Genomic DNA, 26,085 nt, shown 5'->3' with positions numbered 1-26,085 from the left:
GTCCTTCCAGACCTAGACTACTATGCTGTGGAGCAGCCTCCTGCGGGACCAGCGCCCAGCCTCGCCTCCTCCTTTCCACCCCATGGAGGAATTTACTTTCACTTTATGTCGTTCAAAGCCGCCGCCCCATCCTGCTCTCCAGGCTGCCACGCCGCTGCAAGCTACAGGCAGCCCTCAGCTCTCCAAGGCAGGAAGGTCCCCACGAACAAGACAGCAACCCGCAGCGGCAGCGGCAGCGGAAACAGAGCTGGAAAGTCGGGTTTTAAACTGGGAGTACCAGCAAATAGTGTGCATTGAATCGGTACTGCGGCTTTTTAATTGCTAGACTCTAAATGGGAAATATACCAATCTTCAGCTCACTCAGTGGAAACAGAGCTGGAAAGTCGGGTTTTAAAAGCAATATAAAAATAAATGCGGGTTTTTTTCAGGACTTCTCCAGCAAAGCGCACCGAGCATCAGGAATTGGGCCTGGGCAATGAGACGTGGGGAGGGAGTCCTGTCAGATTTAATTATCGCCCCATTGCTAGCCCTTTCTCAAAGAGTCAGCATTATGACGCGGGTGGGGCGGCGGGCACGAAACGCTCTTTGGACATAAGAGCGTCAGAAGAGGCTGCACAGGCATTTTGCCTCAAGAACATAAGAGGAGCCCAAGCGGGGGGGGGGGGGCATCCAGCCCCGCATCCTGTTCTCACAGTGGCCACCCAGATACCCCCATGGGAAACATGCAAGCAGGATCTGAGCACGTCTGAAAGCATTGCTGCCATTGATAGCCTTATCATCCTGCATGAATTCGTCCAATCCTCTTTTAAAGCCTTCCAGGTTGGTTACCATCACTGGCTCCTGAGGAACCACAAGAATACTGTCATCATTATCCGACTTTCCCAATGATAACGGCCTTAGGGGGCCTCCACTCAAATGGAACACTGAATTAATAGTAATAAGGATATTGTGGCTTGCAACTAAGCTTGACAGCATACACAGAAAAAGCACTCAGCTCCTTTACATTTTACATGGTCCCACTTCCAAGAGTCCTTGCAGGGTAAGGTCCCTGCCCTCCTTCTAGAGACCCACACGGGACACATGGAAACCCAGCAGAAGGAGAAGGGGGGGATTACTAGGGGACGGGGTGGGTAGAGGGGAAAGAGGCTAAAGATATAAAGGAAGCAGATCTAGAACATCTCAAAAAGTCTCTTTTAAACCACCTGGCACTGTTGTTTGGGTGGACGCTGTGTGTGGAGGCGCGCTCTTTTCAAAAACGCACGTCCTGGCCAGGGAAGGTTTTGCATTCTAGGCAAGAAATGCATGTATACCTATATGTTTTGCTTCCCCGCCCCCTCAGAGGTAGAAAAGCAACGGGGGTTAAGAGGGGGAACGAGGAAGAAAATGGCTGGTAGGAGTCAAGTCACCAGTCCTTCCACCCACTCCCGCCCATGTCAAGTCTCACGTCCCCACATCTTGTTTGGGCTGAAGCAGAAGCCCTCCTGGCCGCGGTTAACTCAGAGGCAGCAGCATCCAGGACATAGGCTGGATATCAGGATCCCTCCCCCACCCACTTGGCAGAAGGCACTTTCCCGTCAGCACCTACCTTCTGTGTTGCAAAGACTCACCCCCTCCCACCCGCCCAAGACTATGCCAACTGGAGTCACCTTCGAGTTTCATGCCCACCACAAGGCACTTCTGGAACCGGCAATAGGGACACCTCTTGCGTTGTGTCTTGTCGATCTTGCAATTCTGGCTCTCCGTACACGTGTAGTGCTTGTTATTCTGCACTGTTCTCTTGAAGAAGCCCTGAGGAGAAGGAGAAGAAGAAGAAGAAGAAGAAGAAGAGGAGGAGGAGGAGGAGGAGGAGGAGGAGGAGTTTGGATTTGATATCCCGCTTTATCACAATCTCCTTTTCCCATCCTCCCCCACAACAAACACTCTGTGAGGTGAGTGGGGCTGAGAGACTTCAGAGAAGTGTGACTAGTCCGACTTCCGGTCGGCGCCAGCGTTCAATGGCGGTCTCCCGCTGAGCTCCGCTCAGGGAGACTGCTCCACGAGTTTGGGTCTGACCTCTACGGCGAAGCAGGGACCCCTAAAATCACAGGCGCGGAAGTCTGTGAACACGGAGGCTCGGTGGGTACCTTAAGCGCCCCCCTTACTGCAAAGGAGCCTTTTTAAAGGCTCCGGAGCGGCATCGGGTGTGAGTGCGGTGCTGAGAGTCGCTACCCAGCCCGTGGAGTGAAGCCGCGTCGCCATGGACGGAGAGCGCCGATTCCTTCCTGATATTTGGAACTCAATTTGATTACCCGTGAGTAGGATTGAACAACAACTTTAAAATAACCTTTGAAATTCGGCTGAAAACGGGGAAGGTAAAAAGTAAGGAAGTCTGCCTTCTCCAGACTGCATGAGAGCTAAAGCAACGAAATACAAAGCTGCAATTTGACAGGAAACAATTTTAAAACTGATTAACTCGGACACTGAATTTGAACCTCCCCCTTAGCAAGCAGAAGCCGGGGGGGAAGATTTAATTTGCATTACCTGCATGAAAGAAGTAAAGAAGTGGAATTTTCTGCCGTTTTAAATCCTTGGGAAGGACTGCCTGGAAAGTAAGTCACCGGGACTGAGAACTGCCATTAGAGATTTGTTATAAAGTTGGTGCTTTGCCTATTTACTATAAAGTGGGGACTTTATTTGTTATAAGTTTGGGACTTTGCAGAAGTTACTAATTGACAGCTCTACTATTGGAAACATATTGGAAAATTTGTTGCTACTTTTGAAGGGAATCCTTGTTTCTTTGTATTTTGGACTTTGGACTGCTCCCTCTACAGGGTTGTAGGGAAATAGTTACAAATTAGATTGTAAAGAGCAAGCCAGTGGAGTTTTCCATCTAAAAGCAATTCCCGTGGGAAAGACCTTGGGACATGAGTGGCCCAGCAGAAGAGATAACAACAAGAGCTAAAAGTAAAGCTGCACAAAAGAAAAGGGGCTCTATATCAGGTTCAACTCCAGCAGGCGCAGTTGGACAGGAAAAAGTGACAACTATACCTATGGAGCCAGTGACACAGGCATTAGTCAAAATAAATGAGGCCTTGGAAGCTCTGACTAAGCAGAGCACAGAAAATTCCAAACAGTTGACAGAACTGTCAACAAAATTAGATTTAAATACCAAAAGTGTCACGTCCAATACAGAGACAATAAATAAATTAATTGAAGAAAATGTTACAATTCGAAAGATTGCTGAAGAGGCAAAAATTTCTGCAGAAACTACACAGGAAAAGTTAGTACCAGTCTGCAAAAAGCTGGATGAGCATGAGGCGGCCCTGTCTTTACTGGAATTGCAGAGAAAAGAGAGGAATCTGAGACTGAGACTGGTTCCAGAAAGTGAAAATGATAATTTGATAGACTTTCTCACAAAAGAGTTTTTGGAATTTTGGCAAGGAAATTTGAAGGAGGAGGAATTCAAGATAGTAACTGCTTGTAGATTGGGCAGGAGACAAAATAGAAAGAGTCCAAGGGATTGTCTGATAACTTTAAGATCTAAGGAGGAGAGGGATAAAATATTAAATCTACACTTTCAAAGAACTCTGGAGATTAAAGAGTCCTATGTGCAGATATATAAAGATATCCCTAAATATATTTTGGAGGTGAGAGCTCATTACAAGGACTTGGTCACTCTGTTGAGAAAGAATAATATATTATTTAGATGGGAGTTTCCACAAGGCTTGTCTTTTAACTACAAAGGAAAGAAAATTAAAATAAAAACAGTGCAAGACAAAGAACAATTTTTGGGAAGGAACGAGGAAGACTTCTTGAAGGAAGTGGTGGAACCTACAAATGCAAAGGAAGTAACAGATATTTTAAATTTAACATTTGGGCTCAAAACACCGACAGAGGAAGAACAACTGCTTGGGGCAGTTGGGGGAACAATTAAGTAAATAACAAGATGGCTCTGCAATTTCTAAGTTGGAATTGTAATGGACTGAATCTTCCCAGAAAAAGGCGTGAGGTTTTTCATATTTTAAAAAGAGAACAATTGGATTTGATTTGTTTGCAAGAAACCCACGTGACCAGAGTACACCGAAAATTACTTATTAATAAAAGATTAGGACAGGAATTTATTTCATCAGATAAAGTGAAGAAAAGAGGAGTGGTGATCTATGCAAAGGAAAAGTTGGCCCCTAAGTTAATTTTTAAAGATGAACAAGGAAGATATTTGGCAATTGAAATACAAGTCCAAGGAGAAAAATTATTGATAATAGGAATTTATGCTCCAAATGAAGGGAAGTCAGAATTTTTCAAGAAATTGCATGAGACATTAATGGACTATCTGGATTACAATGTAATTATGATGGGAGATATGAATGGAGTGGTCTCTACAAACATGGATAAAGCACAAAGACAGGTGGTTTCCAAGGATGGGAGACTACCAAAGACTTTTTTTGAAATGACAGACAATATGGACCTGTTTGACATTTGGAGAACAAGGAACCCTCTTGAGAGGGAGGGAACTTTCTTCTCTGAAGCAAAAATGACCTGGACTAGAATTGACCAAATTTGGGTAACTAGTGGGATGGCACCAAAGATAAAAAAAAGGGGAAATCTGCCCAAAGACTTGCTCCGACCATAATGCTGAAAAGATGGAGATGAACTTAACAACAGCTGGCTCCTTCAGATGGAGGATGAATGACTCCCTATTTAGAGATGAAGAGGTGTACAAAAAGGCCCAGAAAGCGGTGAAGGATTACTTTGAGATAAATCTGAGAACAGAGGTGGAGAAAAGAGTAATTTGGGACGCAAGTAAAGCCGTTATGCGAGGATTTTTAATACAGCAGAATGCTATAAAAAGGAAGAGACAGAATGAGAAGAAGGACAAGATTCTGGAAAGGATAAAAGAAGGAGAGAAAAAACTGAGATCAAAGCCAAAGTCACATGAAATTTTGAGAGAAATTAAGTTTTATCAGAGGCAATATATGGAACTGATGAATCAGGAGATAGAATGGAAAATAAAACAAATGAGACAAAGGACATTTGAATCGGCAGATAAATGTGGGAAACTTCTGGCATGGCAATTGAAGAAGAGACAAAAACTGAATATGGTTACAAGCCTAGAAGTTGAAGGAAGGAATATTTATAAACCAAATGAGATTAGAAACTGTTTTCAGAGTTATTTCAGGAGACTTTACGCACAAGGGCCGGTGAATGAAAAAGAGATAGAAGAATTTCTTAAAAAATATGGATTACAAAAAATTTCTGAACAAAGTAAAGTGATTTTGAACCAGAAGATAACTGAGCAAGAAATAGAGGGAGCCATTCAAAATATGCAATTGGGAAAATCTCCAGGACCAGATGGATTGACTTCCAGATACTACAAAGTGTTGGGATACTGCCAGGGAGATAGAGTCCATCTGAAGCTGCCAAGCTCGGTGCCGGACGATCCATCGACCTCCCGTAGTCTCGCGGTATCAGCTATTTAGCGACACTAAGCCTCTGGCTTAGTGCACACTCTTAACAGCAGAATTCACACAGCAAGAAGTTGCACAGCATGAGAGCAGAACATGCATATTTACAGTTTATTTGGCGTTGGTCATAACAAAAGAAAACATGACCGTCTGCTCCGACTGCTCAGGCAAAACAGACAGAAAACGAAAGGAACATATAGCATAAACATCCTGTGAGACAGGAACTTACGCAGGCTGTTATACAAAACATCCTGCTCCCTTTTAAGGTGGAACGGAAATATCCTAACATCCTCCCCCTTTCCGTGTAACCTGTAGTACCTGTGGTTCAACCCAATTGCAACCTTTGTACGTAAACCTTAAGTTGTTCTCTGTTAACAACCTTAGACAACAGATCAGCAGGAATTTCATTTCCTGGCATGTAGGACACCTGAATGAGTCCTTTCTGAATACACTCTCTTGCACGATGTAGCTTAATCTGCAAGTACTTGGTCCTTTGCTTGCCACTCTCCGAGTTCAGCAAAGCCAAACAGGATCTATTGTCTTGATACACTTGTATAGGACATTTCACAGAAACCCCAATGTCCTTAAACAGTTGCATCAACCATTCACAATCCATGAGTGAAAATGACAGAGCATTGAGTTCTGCTTCACAGGAACTTAGGCTAACTGTCGTCTGCTTTTTGCACAACCAGTCAAACAGGCAGTGGTTGTACATGTAGCATACTCCAGAAGTGCTTGTACCATCCGTGGTGTCACTTCCAAAACTTGCATCTGCAAAGATTTCAAGACCTCCAGTCTTCTGACTGGTGAACCTCAGCCTGTAGTGCATAGTCCCTTTCAAATACCGGGCTATGCGCTTCAGAGCTTTCCAATCCTGAACAGTAGGATTGTTAGCATGTCTGCTAAGCAGGTTAGTGCTTACAGCAATGTCAGGTCTTGAACATCTAGCAATGAAATCCAACTTGCCTAGAATGCATCTGTACAGCGTTGTGTCAGAAAACGCTTCAGCAGTACTGTCTACCTGGTAACCTGTCACCATCGGTGTGTCTGCTGGGTTTGCATCAACCAAATTCAACCTGGTTAATACATCAGCAATTTTCTGTGTTTGGTGTACCAGAAAATTACCTGCTTGGTCCCTCTCCACCTGCAGAGAAAGATAGTTGGATACCTCACCAAGATCCTTCATGTCAAAGTGCTCCTTCAGCTGAGCTAGGGTGCTTTGGTAGAAAGCCTGATTCTTCCAAAACATCAGAAGATCATCAACAAAACATAAACAATACAGTTTGTTTTGCCCCTCCTCCTTGACAAACACACACGGATCAGCTTTGCCCGGTGAAAACCTAGAGAAAGCAACGTTTCAGTGAGTTTTGTGTTCCAACACCTGGCACTCTGCTTGAGACCATATAAGGATTTCCGCAGTTTACAGACCATTCCCTTCTGTATCTGCATCCCGTCAGGTGGAAGCATGTATAGCTCCTCCCCCAAAATCCCGTACAAAAAAGCTGTATTTATGTCATGATGGGAAACATGCAGTTTCTCCTCCGCAGCGATCTTGAGCATCAGCCGAATGCTCTCATATTTGACCGTGGGTGAGTAGGTCTCGTGGTAATCCTGCCCTGGTACCTGTGAAAAACCTCTGGCAACCAACCTGGCTTTGTGTCTGACAACCTTGCCATTCTGGTCTGTCTTGGCCTTGAAGACCCATTTGCTGCCAACCAGTCTCATTCCTGGGACTACCGGTACCAGCTCCCAAGTTTGGTTCCTGTTCAAGGAATCAACTTCAGCCTTCATGGCATTAAGCCAAGGCTCAGCATCTTTAGAGGTTAACTCCTGGACCTCTTTGAAGCTTGAAGGTTCCCACACCTTCTCTGAGCTACTAAGAACAGCAGTTGCCGTCTTAGCAAACTCATCAGCAAATCTCTTTGGAGGTTTGCCTTTGGTCGCCCTTTCAGACCTGCGAACCAGACGCAAGTCTTCTGGACTCATCTCCTCCTTCTTAGGAGAAAAGTGACCAATGGTGAACAGTGGTTCTTCCAGTTCATTGTCAGACGCATCAGATGGTCTGACTGAGGCCTTTGCGCTCTTGTAGTCTGCTGTGTCATCACTGTCACTGACAGCAGCAGCAGCGCCGCCCACTGAACTGGAATCCGAACTCTGATCATCATCATCATCATCATCATCATCCTCAGTTTCCTCAGCTTTCTCAGCATGATCTGCTTTCTTCACATCACCTTCATCCTCCTCTGGGTAACTCTGGAAAATTCCCACATTTTCCCCCCACTTAGGATTGTACTCAACACTCCTTGTGAACTTTATGGATTTTGAGTTAGTCATCCATACTCTGTATGCACCTTTATCGTACCCCATGAACAAACCATGTGCCCCACGCTTCCCAAGCTTGTTGCTTTGCGGGGTGTGTACCCACATGTCAGAACCAAAGATTCTCAAGTGCTTGGTGTTAGGTTTCTTACCAAACATTTTCTCATAGGGAGTGCAGCCAATAGGTGATGACAGTCTGCGATTAAAAGTGTAAACCAAATTCGAGAGAGCCTCCCCCCAAAACTTCTCAGGGAGGTTGGCATCATGCAACAAGGTTTTTATTCCTTGCAGCAACGTTTGATTTGCTCTCTCCGCAAGCCCATTCATCCATGGCGATCTAGGCGTTGACAAGTCATGCTGGATTCCCTTCTCAGTCAGGAAAGCTTCAAACTGCTGAGAAGTGAACTCCCCGCCCCGATCAGTAAACAGACAGCCAATACGTTTACCATGAGCATTCTCCAACCAAGCACAGAATGCCTTGAACCTAGGAAATGCTTGCGATTTCTGCTCGAGCACAAACACATGAATGTACCTGGAAAAAGAATCAATTAGAACCATGAAGTACCTTGCTCCTCCCAAAGAGGGCGCTAGAGGACCTACCAGGTCTGCGTGAACTAGCTGGTAGGGTTTGGAAGCCTGCCTGCTAGACTCCTTGCCTTTTGGAGCAACCTTCACCTTGTTCTCTGCACAAGATACACATTTCATGTGAAATTTACAAGGTTTGATGTCCAAACCTTCAACCAACCCAGGCATCTTGGCTAGCGCTTGCCAAGAGAGGTGACAAAATCTTCGATGTGCATCATGAATGCATCCTGCATGAAGAACCTTGTTAGTTTTTGCAACACAACAAGTATCAGCATTAGACACAGCAACATCATCATAAGTTAGACAGAACAAACCATCCAACAACTTTGCATGCAAAAAGTCCTCTTTGCCTTTTCTGATGACACAGACATTCCTCTTGAATGTAATTTCCAAAACCACGCCGATTTAGCTGTGGGACACTAAGCAAATTGTCCACAGCTCCTGGAACAAAAAGAACATTACTAATTGTAGTATGCAAACTTTCAAGTTTCACAGTCCCAACTCCTGTAGCTTGCAAAGTCCTTCCATCAGCCAGCTGGACCTCTCCATCTTGAGGTGTGAAGGAGACAAACAGATGGCGGTCTTTGGTGAGATGGCGCGTGGCCGCAGAGTCAACAATAAACCTGGCCTTCCCCTTCGAAGCAGATTTGCTGGCAAACAAAACCTTGTTTTCCACCAGCGTGGGCTTTTGCAGCTTGCCTTTAGCCTTTGGTGAAGCTGTGCCAGCATACATAGCCTTGTTTTCACTGGCGAGGGCTTTTGAAACTTGCCCCCCTGCTCCTGGCCATCAGACGTGCCTTTAGCCTTTGGTGAAGCTGTGCCAGCAAACAAAGCCTTGTTTTCCACTGGCGTGGGCCTTTCACCCCCCTTCTGCTTCGGGCCATCTGCAGGCATCCGTCTCTGTTTACGTCTGGCCTTCCGGCCTCTGCAAAGTTGACCTTGGCTCCCATGGGAAACAGAGCTCTCAGCTGCCGACTCCTTGGCTCCCCCTGGAGGCTGGAATGCTGCCTGGGATGACATCACAGTCAGCTCCCCCTGCAGCTTGCAACCGGTGCCCTCGGCATCCTTGCATTCACTCGCATTCTGGGAAACAGCCAGGACCTCCGATGCATTCAAACACTGGGCTGGGATTATTGGCTGGTGGGCCTTTTTTAAAGCATCCCACATATCACGTGCCGTGAGATTTCCAGCAAGCGTCTTTATTTCCTCCAGAGAGACGGATAAAACTATAATATCCACGGCCTTCAAATTCTGGCCCTGCCATTTCTCTGTCCGAGGAACTGGAGTGGCTTCTGATATAGTATGCCAGACTCCAAACTGACGCAGCAAACTCTCACACCATTTTGCCCAGGTCTCATAATTGTCCCGATTTAATTTTGGACACTCAGCAGCTTCAGAGGCTTGGAAAAACTCCATTCCACCTCTTAACATCAGCCGTGAGTCTTCTTCACTTCAGAGACTCCTTATCTTGGCACCCATAAATCACGAAGCCTGCTTGGCTCGGCTCCCAGGCCAATTAGGCCAGCCGGACATCAAAGACGCTGCCGCGGCAACAGAAAAGCCTCTTCTTTCGCTTTTCCAACATACCTTTCAGCAGTCTGTCGCAGTCTTACTCTCCTGCAAGTGCCGTGAATCTGGGCCCGAAACCTGTTGTTGGGATACTGCCAGGGAGATAGAGTCCATCTGAAGCTGCCAAGCTCGGTGCCGGACGATCCATCGACCTCCCGTAGTCTCGCAGTATCAGCTATTTAGCGACACTAAGCCTCTGGCTTAGTGCACACTCTTAACAGCAGAATTCACACAGCAAGAAGTTGCACAGCATGAGAGCAGAACATGCATATTTACAGTTTATTTGGCGTTGGTCATAACAAAAGAAAACATGACCGTCTGCTCCGACTGCTCAGGCAAAACAGACAGAAAACGAAAGGAACATATAGCATAAACATCCTGTGAGACAGGAACTTACGCAGGCTGTTATACAAAACATCCTGCTCCCTTTTAAGGTGGAACGGAAATATCCTAACAGGATACAACCGTTGGCTGGTACAACCGTTGAAGGAAGTCTGTAATGAAATTTTAGAGGGGAAGAAGGCACCCGAATCGTGGAAAGAAGCGTATATTACACTTATACCAAAATCGGAGACTGAGAAGAACCAGATTAAGAACTACCACCCTATATCATTACTTAATGTGGATTACAAAATTTTTGCAGACATTTTGGCAAAAAGATTGAAGAGAGTTTTGGTGGGAGAGATTCATAAAGACCAGGCTGGCTTTCTTCCAGGAAGACATTTATCTGACAATGTGAGAAATATAATAGATATTATGGAATTATTAGAAGCTAATATTAATACTAAGGCAGTATTAATATTTGTGGATGCCGAGAAAGCCTTTGACAATATCTCTTGGAGTTTTATGAAAAAGAATCTTGAAGGGATGGGGGTAGGCCAAGGCTTTGAGAATGGTATAGGTGCAATTTATTTTGAACAAAAAGCAAAATTAATTGTAAATAATGTGGTCACTGAAGAATTTGCTATTGAAAAAGGGACACGACAGGGGTGCCCAATATCCCCATTACTTTTTATATCTGTCTTGGAGGTTTTATTAAACATGATCAGAGGGGACCAGCTGGTTAAAGGGATTCAGGTCGGAGCTAAACAATATAAACTGAGAGCGTTTGCAGATGACCTAGTATTAACTTTACAAGAGCCAGACACTAGTACGAAAAGAGTTTTAGAGCTAATACAAGTATTTGGTCAAGTAGCAGGTTTTAAGCTGAATAAACAGAAAACGAAAGTACTGGAGAAAAATCTAACAGATGCTGAAAGAGAGAGGTTCCACAGTGAAACCGGATTAATGGTAGCAAAGAAAGTGAAATACCTGGGGATTAATTTGACATCTAAGAATGTGAATTTATTTAAAGACAATTATGAGAAATGTTGGACAGAAGTTAAGAAAGATCTAGAAATATGGTCAAATTTGAGACTTTCCTTGTTAGGCCGAATTGCTGTTATCAAGATGAATGTTTTGCCGAGAATGCTGTTTTTGTTTCAAACATTGCAGATAGTGGATAAAATGGACTGTTTCAAGAGGTGGCAGAAAGAGATATCTAGATTTGTCTGGCAGGGCAAAAAGCCCAGAATAAAATTTAAGATATTAACTGATGTAAAAGAAAGAGGGGGATTTGCCCTGCCAGACTTAAAACTGTATTATGAATCAGCGGCTTTTTGCTGGCTGAAAAACTGTCTGCTTCTTGAAAACACAGACATTTTGGATCTGGAAGGGTTCAATAACAGGTTTGGTTGGCATGCATATATATGGTATGACAAGGTTAAAATTCACCAAGGTTTCAAAAACCATATTGTTAGGAAAGCACTATATAATGTTTGGATTCGGTATAAAGATTTGTTGGAAAACAAAACCCCTAGGTGGTTGTCACCAATGGAAGCTAAGGAAGTGAAAAAACTTAATATGGAATCTAAATGGCCAAAATACTGGGAAATTATAGAACAAGAGGAGGGAAAAGTGAAACTACAGAGTTATGAGAAATTGAAGTCTAAAGTAAGAGACTGGCTTCATTATTACCAGATAAATGAAGTATTCAAACAGGACAGGAAAATTGGCTTTCAGGTGGAGAGATCAAAATTAGAAACAGAATTGTTAGAACCCAATACTAAGAATGTGTCAAGAATGTATAACTTGCTGTTGAAATGGAATACACAGGATGAGACGGTTAAATCAGCTATGATTAAATGGGCACAAGATATTGGTCATGACATTATGTTTGCTGACTGGGAACAGTTATGGACCACCGGTATAAAGTTTACGGCATGTAATGCCTTAAGAGAGAATATTATGAAAATGATATATAGGTGGTACATGACCCCAGTCAAGCTTGCAAAAATTTATCATTTGTCCAATAATAAATGCTGGAAATGTAATGAAACTGAAGGTACTTTTTACCATCTTTGGTGGACGTGCCCAAGGATTAAGGTCTTCTGGGAAATGATCTATAATGAAATTAAGAAGGCCCTTAAGTGTACCTTTCACAAGAAACCAGAGGCCTTTCTCCTGGGCATGGTAGGCCAAATGGTGTCAAGGAAGGATAGGACGTTTTTCATGTATGCTACAACAGCAGCAAGAGTTCTTTTAGCAAAGTATTGGAAGACACAAGAACTACCCACGCTGGAAGAGTGGCAGACGAAGGTGATAGACTATATGGGACTGGCTGAGATGACTGGCAGAATCCGCGACCAAGGAAAAGAGACGGTGGAAGAAGATTGGAAGAAATTTAAAGTTTATCTTAAGAACTGTTGTAAAATTAATGAGTGCTAAAATGTCATGGGTAATGTAAAACAGAATTGCAGTGATAAATGAGTGGGTGAGAGAAAAAGGATTTAAGAAAGTGAATCATAAGTAATTGAAATCAGGGGTTGCTGAAAAATTTAAAATAGGGATGCAGAAAAGGGAGGTATGGGGAAGTAGTTGAAATAAAGTTTAAGAAAAAGAGGTTATGAAATTATACGTGTTTATATGTTTGTTTGTCTATGTATTGTCAGTTGTAATGTGTTTTAATTTATGTTGGAAAATCATTAAAAAATTTACAAAAAAAAAAAAAGAGAAGTGTGACTAGTCCAAGGTCACCCAGCAGCTGCATGTGGAGGAGTGGGGAAGCGAACCGGGTTCACCAGATTATGAGTCCACCGTTCTTAACATCTTAACACCACATCTTAATAAAATGTGCGGGGGAAGTGTGAGAAGTTCAAGGAGTTTGGAAGTGCGAAGAATTCCCCAGAAACAGGGATCACAGGTGGGTCCCACACTCCTTGCCTTGAAGACCCCACCCTGCCCAAAGCAGCTGTCACTTGGGAGGAGAATTCAAAAATGCTCTCTGAGGACTTCCGGTCAGCGCCAGCGCTTAATGGCGGATTTCTCCCTGAGCTCCGGGAGAGATCTGCTTCGTGGGTTCGGGTCCAGCAGCCACGGCGGAGCGGGGACCCTCAAAAATCACAGGCGCGTAGCCTGTGAACTGGAGACTCGGCGGGCACCTTTGCGCCCCCCCGACGTTGTGAAATAGCCTTTTTAAAGGCTACGGAACAGCGGAGGGTGTGTGGGGCGGTGCCGAGAGTCGCTTTTACCCAGCCTGCGAAGTGAAGCCGCGTCGCCATTAGCGGAGAGCGCTGATTTCTTCCGGTGAATTTGGATTAAAAAGAGCAACTTTCCGTGAGTAGGATTGAACTTCAAAATATAAATTGGACGTTAAATTTAAGGAAATTGGGCACCGAGACGGACAAGCACTAAAAAGGAAGTCTGCTTTCCGTTCTGTAGCAAGATCAAAGCGAAAGGCATTCAAGCTGTAACTTTTTGAAAGGAGAGTTGTGGGAACTAAGAAATCCACCACCAAGCTAAGAACTCCCTCCCCGAAGGCAGGAGGGGGGGGAAGAAGACTTTAGAGTGTTTTCCTGCCTGTTTAAAAGAAATTGAACTGTTTACCGCTGCACTTAAACCTGGGGATCGGACTGCCGGAGAAAAGGAACCGGCTAAGGACTGTCGCTACAAGAAGGTAAAAAAGTAACTGTAATATTGACTTTGGCTACTCTCAACTTGAAATACTTTACTTCACAGTAAAGTTATATGCAGGACACTATTGATTTGGATCTTTTAAAAAGAAAAAAGAATAATTGAAAGGGACTAGGAGGGCTTTTGTTTGGGACCAACTTGAAGGCAAAGAATTGGCTTTACGCCCTCTAGAGGACTTGCGAATAGTTTCAGCAACAAGTGGAGCTTAAAACTTGAGAACTTTTGTCCGACAGCTTAAGAGTGTGGGAATGACCTTGAGTGAAAGATTTTGTTATGGCAGATGGTAAAGAGAAAGAGGACTCACAAGAAACAACCTTGAGATCTGGCAGACAATACAAAGTCGATCTTTCTATGCAAAGAAGGGCTTCTGTATCAGGAGCCTCTGGAACTGCAGCTGTCTCAAAGGCAAAAGTGAAAATAATGTCTTCAGAAGAAGCATTTGCTAAGGTATTGGGGAAAATAAATGACTCTTTGGAGGAACTAAAAAAGCAAGGCGCAGAAACTAGAGTACAAGTTGCTGAAACAAATAAGAAAATTGAAGAAATCTCTGGGAAAATTGATTTAAATACAAAAAGTATAACTGACCTTGGGAACAAAGTGAACTCTAATGCAGAAGCAATTGGGAAATTATTGGAGGATTCATCTACAACACGAAAGATAGCTGAGGAAGCTAAAGAAATTGCAACTGCTGCCGAGGAAAAGTTCCCACCGGTGTACAGGAAACTAGATGAGTATGAGCTGGCACTCTCTATGCAAGATATGCAACGCAAGGAGAGGAACCTAAGGATCAGACTTGTGCCGGAAAAGGAAGGAGACAACTTGGTGGATTACTTGACAAAAGAATTCTCTGACTTTTGGAAGCAGGAGCTGGATAAGGAAGAATTTAAGATAGAGAGTGCATTTAGACTGGGTATAAGGCAGAGGAAGAACAGACCCAGAGATTGCTTAATAACTTTAAGATCAAAGGAGGAGAGAGATAAAATACTGAACCTGCATTACCAAACAACCCTTCAAATTGAAGATTTTCATATTGAGATTTTTAAAGATATTCCCAAAAGTATTTTGGATGCAAGAGGATTCTACAAGGACTTGGTGACGCTGCTGAAAAGAAACTACATACCATTCAGGTGGGAGTTTCCTCAAGGCTTGTCTTTTAAATATAAGGGGAAGAAAAGAAGAATAAAGACAGTGAGTGATAAAGACAAGTTTTTAGGAGAACACGAAGAAGACCTACAGAAAGAGACGTTTCCAGGACAAGGGCATCCTTCAAGCAAGGGATCATTAGACACGGATACGGAATCACCGACAAAATAGGAACAACAACTGGGAGCTGTAGGAGGAAAGAGTAAATAGCCCCATCATGGCTCTGCAACTTTTAACCTGGAATTGTAACGGTTTAAATATTCCCAGAAAAAGAAAAAATATATTTCATGCTTTAAAGAAAGACCAATTGGACTTGATTTGTCTACAAGAGACCCATGTGACAAGAGCACATAGGAAACTATTAATAAATAAAAGATTGGGACAAGAATTTATATCTTCAGACAGAGTAAAAAAGAGAGGAGTGGTGATCTACGCAAAGGAAAATTTGCAACCGAAACAAATTTTTAAAGATGACCAAGGAAGATATTTGGCAATTGAAATTCAATCTCAAGGAGAAAAGTTTTTGATAGTGGGAATCTATGCACCAAATGAAGGGAAAGCTGAATTCTTTAAGAAGTTGCATGAAACTTTGATGGACTACATGGATTACAATTTAATTATGATGGGAGACATGAATGGAGTAGTTTCAACAAATATGGACAAAGCACAAAGACAGGTAGTTACAAAAGACGGAAGACTACCAAAAACTTTCTTTGAAATGACTGACAATATGGACTTGATTGACATTTGGAGAACAAAACACCCATTAGAAAGAGAGGGAACCTTCTTTTCTGAAGCCAAAATGACATGGACACGGATTGACCAAATTTGGGTGGCTAGCAGTATGGCGCCGAACATAAAGAAAGTGGAAATCTGCCCAAAAACCTTCTCCGACCACAACGCAGTAAAGATGGTGATGAAGCAAACAACAACTGGTTCCTTCAGATGGAGAATGAATGACACCTTATTTAGAGGAGAGGAGATTTGTAAGAAGGCCCAAAAAACTTTGAAAGATTATTTTGAAATTAACTTAAGGACTAAAGTAGAAAAAAGAATAGTATGGGACGCAAGTAAAGCCGTGATGAGAGGGTTTTTGATACAACAAAATACACTAAAGAAAAGAAAGCAAAATGAGAGGAAAGAGAAAATCTTGGAAAAGATAAAAGAAGGGGAAAGGAAACTAAGATTGAAGCCAAAATCGCAAGAGATTTTAAGAGAAATTAAATTATATCAAACACAATATATGGAACTGATGAATCAAGAAATAGAATGGAAAATTAAACAAATGAGACAAAAGACTTTTGAATCTGCAGATAAATGTGGCAAGTTATTGGCTTGGCAAATAAAGAAGAGACAAAAACTCAACACGGTAACAAACATAGAAGTGGAAGGAAAGAACATATGTAACCCAGCGGAAATTAGGAACTGCTTTCAGAGCTATTTTAGACAACTGTACACACAAGGGCCGCAGAAAGAAACGGACATACAACAATTCCTCGAGAAAAATGGGCTGAAAAAGATTTCGCAGGAAAGTAAGACAATTTTGAACCAGGAGATATCAGCACAAGAAATAGAAGATGCCATTCGAAGCATGACGTTGGGCAAATCTCCTGGACCGGATGGACTGACTTCCAAATATTACAAAGTTTTGAAGGAAGGGTTGATACAACCTTTGAAGGAAGTCTGTAACGAGATTATGGAGGGGAGAAGGGCACCCGACACGTGGAGGGAGGCTTATATCACACTTATACCAAAGACAGAGACTGAAAAGACCCAACTTAAGAACTACCGACCCATCTCGCTACTAAATGTGGATTACAAAATCTTTGCTGATATTTTAGCAAAGAGATTGAAAAGAGTTTTGATGGAGGAGATTCATGGGGACCAAGCGGGCTTTCTCCCGAAAAGGCATTTGTCGGATAACGTAAGGAATATAATTGACATTTTGGAGAAGTTGGAAGTGAATATAAACACTAAGGCTGTTTTGATATTTGTGGATGCCGAGAAAGCCTTTGACAATATATCTTGGAGTTTTATGTTGAAGAACCTCCGGGGGATGGGGGTAGGCCAAGGGTTTGAAAATGGTATAGGTGCAATATACTCTGAACAGAAAGCAAAATTAATTGTAAATAATGTGGTTACAGAAGAGTTCAAGATTGAAAAAGGGACACGTCAGGGGTGCCCTATCTCCCCACTACTTTTTATATCGGTCTTGGAGGTTTTGCTTAATATGATTAGGAGGGACCAGTTGGTCAAGGGGATTCAGGTCGGAGCTAAACAATATAAACTGAGAGCATTTGCAGATGACCTAGTACTTACATTACAAGAGCCAGAAGCTAGCACGAAAAGAGTTTTGGAAACAATCCAAGAGTTTGGTCAAATGGCAGGATTTAAATTGAACAAGTTAAAGACTAAGGTATTGGAGAAAAATTTAACACAGGTTGAAAAAGAAAGGTTTCAGAATGAGACAGGGTTGACTGCGGTTAAAAAAGTGAAATATTTGGGTATAAATATGACAGCTAAGAATGTGAACCTATTTAAAGATAATTATGAAAAAACTTGGACAGAAGTGAAAAAAGATTTGGAGATTTGGTCAAATTTGAAGCTTTCCTTGTTAGGTCGAATTGCAGTTATAAAAATGAATGTATTGCCAAGAATGTTGTTTTTGTTCCAAGCATTACAAATAATGGAAAAAATGGACTGTTTCAAGAAGTGGCAAAAAGATATATCTAAATTTGTCTGGCAGGGCAAGAAGCCCAGAATTAAATTTAAGATATTAACGGATTCAAAGGAAAGAGGGGGGTTTGCCCTGCCAGACTTTAAACTGTACTATGAAGCGGCAGCTTTCTGCTGGCTAAAAGATTGGCTGCTTCTTGAAAATACAGACATTTTGGATTTGGAAGGTTTTAACAATATTTTTGGGTGGCATGCATATTTGTGGTATGACAAGGTTAAAGCGCATAAAAGTTTTAAAAACCATATTGTCAGAAAAGCACTATTAAATGTCTGGACCAGATATAAAGATTTGCTGGAAAACAAAACTCCAAGGTGGCTGTCGCCAATGGAAGCTAAGGCAGTTAAAAAGTTAAATATGGAGTCGAAGTGGCCAAGATACTGGGAAATTTTGGAAAAGGAAGGGGACAAACTGAGATTGCAGAGTTTTGAGAAACTAAAAGGGAAGGTGAGAGATTGGTTGCACTATCACCAAATAAATGAAGCGTTTAAATTGGACAGTAAAATTGGCTTCCAGGTGGAAAAATCAAAATTGGAGACTGAATTGTTAGAATCCAGTACTAAGAATTTGTCAAAAATGTACAATTTACTGCTGAAATGGAATACACAAGATGAAACGGTTAAATCAACTATGATTAAATGGGCTCAGGACATTGGTCATAATATTTTGTTTGCGGATTGGGAAAAGTTGTGGACCACCGGGATGAAATTTACGGCATGTAATGCCTTAAGAGAAAATATTATGAAAATGATCTATAGGTGGTACATAACCCCAGTCAAGCTTGCAAAGATTTACCATTTGCCTGATAATAAATGTTGGAAATGTAAAGAAACTGAAGGTACATTTTTTCACCTTTGGTGGACGTGCCCGAAGATTAAGGCATTCTGGGAAATGATCTATAATGAACTTAAAAAGGTATTTAAATATACCTTCCCTAAGAAACCAGAGGCCTTTCTCTTGGGTATTGTCGGCCAAGGGGTGTTAAGGACAGATATAATTTTCTTTATGTATGCTACAACAGCAGCTAGAATACTCATTGCAAAGTACTGGAAGACACAAGATCTACCCACACTGGAAGAATGGCAGATGAAGGTGATTGACTACATGGGCTTGGCAGAAATGACGAGCAGAATCCGAAACCAGGGAAGAGAAGCAGCGGAAGAGGAATGGAAAAAGTTCAAGGATTATCTAAAGAAATATTATAAAATTAATGATAGTTAGAATGATGTTGGACTGGAAAGTAAATGGTTACTATTAGTAATGGTTAAGACAAGGAGAATAAGGAAGATTAGCTTAAATTTAAATTAAAATAAGGGAAGATTTGCTGAGTAAGTGATTAGAACCTGGAATACAGAAAAGGGAGGCATGAGGAAGTCGGGGAAGAAAGGTTTAAGAAATTAAGATATGAAATGGTACTCGTTTTTTTTTCTTTTTTTTGTTTTGTTTTTGTTTTTGTTTGTTTATGTATTTGTTGTATTTATGTTATGTTTGTGTGGTTATAAAAACTGCTTAATAAAAAATATTTAAAAAAACAAAAAAACAAAAATGCTCTCTGAGTATGCCCAGTGGAACTGTTTACGGGATCACCTCTCCTGGTATGCCCCGCAGAGGTCCTTAAGGTCCATGAATAATCATAGTTTAGAGGTCCTGGGTGTGGGATGTGAAACACAAGAGCAGTCAAGTACAACATTCCTAGAGTGAACATGTTTACACATGGGGAGGGATGTTTGTCCAGCCAGCAGGTAAACTTCCTGTTTCCTTCTGGGCTGGGACAGACTTCCTCTGCATATGACTAGAGGTGGGTGTGGCCTCACCTGTGCAGGTAATGACAAAAGCACAGGGCAGGGCAGCCATCTCTCTCTCTTTCACCACATGCATCGAAGACACAACATCTACTAAGCCAAAGATGCCCTCTTGGCTTCCCAAGAGAGGACAAAGGGACTGTCTTCTTAAGAGATAGATTCCAAGTGTATGTTACTTCATTAAGCTAAGTCTGCCTTCTGGGATCTGAATGTGAACAGAATGTGAGTAAACTCTTTTTATACTTTTGTAAAAGACTGTGTCGTCTCTTCTATTTTATGAGGGAATAAGGCGAAATTACCAGAACAGTTATTATAGAGGCTTTAGCGAGCCTGAGCAAACGCTGCCGTTGCAAACTTAAAATAAAGGGGAATGTGTTACTCTGCTGAAATTGGGGAACTTGTTAACACAAGTTGGATAAGGATATAATCAGACAATATATCCTCTCCTGCATCCCTGAACATTCCCACACTGGGCCCTAAGGAAGTCAGATTATCCTCCACCAGGGCCAGGGCCTTCTCAGTGATGGCTCCGACCTGGTGGAATGTTCTGTCCCATGAGACCAGGGCCCTGCAGGATTTAATTCCTTCCGCAGGGCCTGTAAAACAGAGCTATTCCACCTGGCTCTCAATTTGAACTTAGCCTAATCTTTTATTCCCCTTTCTTCACTCCCCCTCCCCTTTTTATGAAGATTACCTGCTCTGGGATCCCACAGCTCATTCTCCCCTGGTCTCCTCGCTGGCCCAAATAGGACTAACTCAGCCAGCTAGCCCTGGTGATCATCTAATGTTTGTTGGATGGATTCCCCCCCCCCCAATTGATTTTTGAATTCTGAGTTTATTGTTATTCACGTTTTATACTTTATTTTAAGCTGTTTTTTGTTGCCTCAATTAAGTGCTTTAAATTTGTTGTTAGCCGCCCTGAGCCCGGTTTTCTGAACTGGGAAGGGTGGGGTATAAATAAAAATTTATTATTATTATTATAGCTCTCGCTTTAGTACAGTAAATATGCCAGACCTTCCAGAGCAGAGCCTATGATTCTGAGGAACTCACGGTGAACCCGACACAGATGAAGCTCGGGTGCAGGAGGGAGAAGACTGTACCACCTGAGGCCCTTCTTCGTTTGCCCCCTCCACTGGAGACCTGGAGAGCTGCAGTAGGAGAACGGGCCTTTTCAGTGGTGGCTCCCCGCTTGCTGAACGCTCTCCCCAGGGAGGCTCGGCTGTCGCCTCCAATACATATCTGCGGCGCCTGGCGAAAATGTTTTACTTCAGCCAGGCATTCAGCCAATTAACATTCTGTGTCCTTTTAAATGTGTTTAGATAGCTAGCTCTGCTCCTTGTCTCAAAACCCAGTTCCCTCTGGCGCTCTTTGGGACACAAGGGGGGCAACTGGGAAAGCAGCAGGGTGGAATCGGGAGACCTGAATATGTGTGAGAGTGTATCCCACTACACATGTACCAAAGCATTATGATCATCAACTCTGCTCTGGGAAGGGTGACTGTAACCATTTTTGCATCCTTTATCACGGGTATCTGAAGGACTGTTCAAGGAACAGCAACACTGCAAAGGGGAGACCAACCTGGCCCCATCCGTGGGCCAGTCAGGAAGCAACTGCTCCAACACTTGCTTTCCTCTGCCTTCCTCCTTGTTTATTTCTTTTGTGCCATGTCTCTCTGGTGGTGAGTCTGTGGGCATAGACTGTTTTTGTCTTTACAGCTGATAGACACTTTGGGGCCCTTTGTAAGATGATAGTGATACTATTAGTAATCATAAATCCATTTAATTTCCCTCTGATTTCACAGTTAACATTCTCTCTGTCTTTCAATCATTTTATTTGTGTGCTGCCTTTCCAAAGTTAAAACCATATTCAAGGCAGCTTACAACATGTAAAAAAACCCACACAATTACAAACATTCCAAAGTAGTCATAAATAATAAACAACAACAACAACAATCTCTAAACAATACCACAACCCAAGAGTCATGTCCCCATATGCATCTGATGAAGAAGCTTATACCATGTTAATTTTTTTGGTCTTAGCAGTTCAGGAAAATGGAAATCTGCTTCATACCTAGGCAGAACTTTGGTTCACCTGACTCAACACTGCCTGTATGGACTGGCAGCAGAGCTCACGGGCAGGGGTCATTCCCAGCGCTACTTAGAAAAGCTGGAGATCGAACATGTGGCTTTTAAAATAAAATAATAGTTTCCACGTTTGGATGTTTGCTTATTATAAAGTACCTGTTGTAAATTATCACAGTTTGGAACTACATGCAGAAGACCACACATCGCACCAGGAGTGAAATCATATCATATCATATCATATCCACATGAGGCAGCTCGGAAATGGAAGAGGGAGACGTTTGAGCAAAGCAGGGATGGAGCAACGGTGAGAGGAGGAGGGAAATGTGGCACAACCGGGGAGAGTTTCAGGGCTGAGCAGGGACAATAACCGGAGCACCCTGGACCCAAGCACTTGATAGCAAAGGGTACAACTCCCATCACCCCTAACCAGTCCGGTGGCCATGCTGACTGGGGCAGAGGAGAATTGGGAAGCCAGGGACCCCTTTGGGGACCACAGCTCCAATATAATTAGCATCTAATCAAGCTGTCCCATTCTGGCCCCCACCATCGCCACCTCCCTGACTCCTATCAAGGAGGGGCGACAAGCACCCAAAACTCTGAGGTCCAGCTCCGAGGGCCTTCTGGCAGTTCCCTCACTGCGAGAAGTGAAGCTACAGGGAACCAGGCAGAGGGCCTTCTCGGTAGTGGCGCCTGCCCTGTGGAACACCCCCCCATCAGGAGATCAGTAATTATATAACATTTAGGAAACATCTGAAGGCAACCCTGTATAGGGAAGCTCTGTAAGGTGTAATGTTTTACTGTGTTTTACTATTTTTTATATATATATATACTGAAAGCCACCCACAGAGTGGCTGGGGCAACCCAATTAAATGGGCGGAGTAAAAATATTTTTTTCTTATTATTATTCCAATTCCATCACATCACATCACCATCACCACCTCCACATAAGGAGAAGAACCACATTATATTGTGATTATTTTAAATAAAGCACATTTCCGCAAGTCATTTTGTCTTGTGAACTTCTGCACGCCGCCGATGACGTCACAACCTCAGGCAATTAAATAAAAAGATCTTCGACTCAGAACAGGGGGGGCGGCTCAGCTCCAGGGATGAATCCCTAGAAGAGGTGGCCTCACCCTGGGGAAAGGGAGCCTCAAGAGCGCGCCTCTTCTCAGAATGCAAGATGGGCACGGTTCTTCAGTTGGCTCCACTGCCCAGACCCCCTCGCTTCAGCCCCGGCACCTGTCTGCAGATACCCCATGCCCTGTCATATTCTGCCTCCTGGAATCTAACCTTCAGCCAGGATGTTAAACTGCAAGAACCACGGGGGGGGGGGGGGAGCAGAGCCGGCTTACCACACAATTGTTAATTCTGAATTTCAGATTGTTGTAAGCCGCCCTGGGACCTACTGGTGAAGAGTGAGCAATACATTTAATAATTCTAATTATAATTCTGAAGTGTAAGTGAAGGAATACACTTTTTCCAGCGAGAGACTGAGACAGGGTGGCAGATCTTTCTTAAGACTAGAGTTTCTCACAGGGCCTAACTGGCAACCCACCCACCCCCGCAAGGCGCTTAGGGCATTATCAGACCCCAGGGAAAGCGCATCTCCCTTTCGCTGGTGGTGAGGGTGGGGGCGGCCGGGCCTTCAAGCTGGAGCTGCTGATCCCCCCCCCCCCCACACACACACATGATGGGGGGCACCTCCGGAAGTTTGAAGAGACTCCATGGACCTTGCCCTTCCTTTGTGGGAGCCTCACGACAAATGTGACAGACATACCCCGAGACACATCCTGGTAAACTGAGGCTTCCGTCTTTGGGCCTCTCCCTCCCCCACCTTCCTTGATCCTACCATTAAGGTGGGAATCTCAAAAGCACCGTCTCAAAACAAGCAAGCAAGCAAGCAAAAACACCTTTAGAGACAGCAAGGGAGGACGGGGAAACTGGAAAGAAACTAAACCGAACTGAACGAAGAAAAACAGAATAATGTCTTCCCAAATAAATAAATCCACAAAGCAGAAAAATGACCAAGAACAGACATTTTTATTTTATTTTTTTTATTATTATTATTAATAATAATAATAATACCCCGCCCATCTGGCTGAGTTTCCCCAGCCACTCTGGGCAGCTCCCAATGGAGTGTTAAAAACAATACAGCATTAAATATTAAAAACTTCCCTAAACAGGGCTGCCTTCAGATGTCTTTTAAAAATAAGATAGCTGCTTATTTCCTTGACATCTAATGGGAGGGCGTTCCACAGGGCGGGCGCCACTACCGAGAAGGCCCTCTGCCTGGTTCCCTGTAACCTCACTTTAAAGGGATGCCCTTGCTGGGTGCCATCATTTGGTGGGGGGGGGTGGAGGGCAATATTCGCCTCATCCCCCCCCCATTTCTCCCTAACCCTTCTCGCACCCACCGCTTGCAAAGCGGCCCTTCCCAGCAGGGGCCCCCGCCGAGCACCGTCCTCTGGCGGCCTCCGGAGACCCTGTTTGGCGCAAACCCGTTCCTGGAGAGAAGGACGGAGCGGGCCAGCCGGGTCTGGTCCTGAGCACCACTAGGCCTTTTGCACAGAAGGGCCGAGTGCAGCGCTCCGGGGCTCCATTTGGTTCACCCCCTCGACTCCAGGGAAAGAGGCGCGCAGGGTCCTCGGGCGTCTTTCGCGCAGCCATATATTTTCCCGCGCCTAAAAATATACAAGGCACTTTCTTGGAAAATAATTGCCATCACATCCACACCCCGACGTGCACATGCTGCTCACCGGAAAGCGTCCCCAGATCCCCAACCGCCAAACGCTCCCCTAGGTTCAGTTTTTTAATAATATTAACTGCTAAGACTTGCGGTTCCCCAAAAGACGAATCTCCTTCATTGAATCACCTTTTGAGAACTCCAGACCGGGATGCATTTTCCCGGACACATTTCCTGATCGAGTCGCCCGCAAACCAGTCGATTTCGTTTATTCCGGAAGCATTTTATTCATTCTCAGATAAGATTTCCAAAGAATTCCTACCGCGCATTTTTCGAAAAGAGTTTTAGGGACGAAAAGGCCGCGCAGGGGAAGCATTTGCCCCCCGGCCCCCACCCCCTCCCCGGAGCAGACTTAGGGAACGTATCGCTCCTGAATGGGAGTGACATCAAATCGGCGTTACATGCGATTTTGGGCGCCGGATCACGGACTCCTTAAAACTCGCGATCCGTAAAATCGGGGTTCGAAGAGAAGTGATAAACATTCGCAGTCCTCCTGTGGCCTCTAAAATATCACAAATGATCGAAAACAAAACCCCCAAAGGAACTGAGGCCGTATTGTGGGTTCTACAGGGCGAGCGTTGTGGGGCTGCGCTACAGAGATGGGCCCGAGAAAATTAAGATGAGTGACGGCTTCTACAGGTCGAAATATGTACCGGGATTTTCAACAGAATATGGGAAAGGTTCTGGGGTTAATGAAATACTGTTCTGAAGCGCTGGGTAATCCAGAGTTCGATGTGGATGGCTTGGTGCTTAAGAAAAATATATTTAACAATAATTTTGGAGCTATTTTAATCAATATAATGATTTGCATTTATGTTGCTAATATTAGTAGCATGGCTTAATTTTAATGATTATTTTTAATAATACTGAAGCAGTTATCACTATTTCATATAACCATGAAGTAGTGATAGCGATAATAATTCAAATTTTGTTTGCATCCTAACTATTTCATTTTCAATCCTGTACTCACCGTTTTGCCCTGCAAATATTTGTAAACCCCATCCCTAGCCGAGAGATGAACCTCTTTTAAATACGCACGTCCAGCGTCATGTATTAAAATACGCCACCATAATTTTCTGCACTGACGGTTTTGCTCTGGGGTGTTTTAGGGCGCTGCAGTTAAGAAGCCCAGGGCGATAGCCAATTTTCAATGCGGCATTTATTATGATAATCCCATCCGGGGGTCATTATTCAGTCGGCGGGTGGAGCGGAGTTCATTGGGGAAGGGGGAGCCTGCATTTTTTTAAAAGAAGGGCATCCGACCCCACAAGCCCACGCTGCTGCCCTGAAACATTTTTGGGGGTTCAAATTTGGGGATCCCTGATCTCAAACCTCTTCCCTCTCTCCTTCCTAAGAAGAAGACCACTAAGCCCCTTTCTCGACTGCGGAAGGCAGTCCCGAGCGGGTCGCTGTCCCTCGACGGCCGGCCCTTACCTTGCAACTCTCGCAGGTGAGCAGTCCGTAATGGTAACCGGATACCTTGTCCTCGCAGACTGGGCAAAGCTCGTCCAGATCATCGTCGTAGGAGCAATCCATCATCTCCTTTGAAAGTAGGAGAGCCGGGCAGCGTCTGAGCCTTAATCGGCGGTGATGGTGGCGGCGGGTCCGGGACCTAAGGGCGGACTGGCAGCGGCACCGACCGACCGACCGA

At 43.8% G+C, this 26,085-nt stretch overlaps 1 protein-coding gene across 1 annotated transcript in view; it reads right to left on the bottom strand.

Annotated features, from left to right (window-relative positions):
* The window catches only part of LOC310753719 (steroidogenic factor 1-like), a gene marked incomplete at its 3' end in the record, with an annotated part of 31,576 nt that extends 5,491 nt beyond the window's left edge, over positions 1 to 26,085 (bottom strand). Inside the window, exons 1-2 of the mRNA XM_083595068.1 lie at positions 25,869 to 26,085; positions 1,647 to 1,788 (exon numbers count right to left, since the gene is read on the bottom strand). Of these exons, the coding sequence (XP_083451194.1) occupies positions 1,647 to 1,788; positions 25,869 to 25,973 (247 nt within the window). The 5' untranslated portion in view covers positions 25,974 to 26,085. The remainder of the gene's footprint in view (positions 1 to 1,646; positions 1,789 to 25,868) is intronic.

The sequence above is a fragment of the Podarcis filfolensis genome (assembly GCF_964270895.1).
Source record: "Podarcis filfolensis genome assembly, chromosome: W".
NCBI lineage: Eukaryota > Metazoa > Chordata > Lepidosauria > Squamata > Lacertidae > Podarcis > Podarcis filfolensis.
This window is presented reverse-complemented; position numbering and strand designations above follow the sequence as displayed.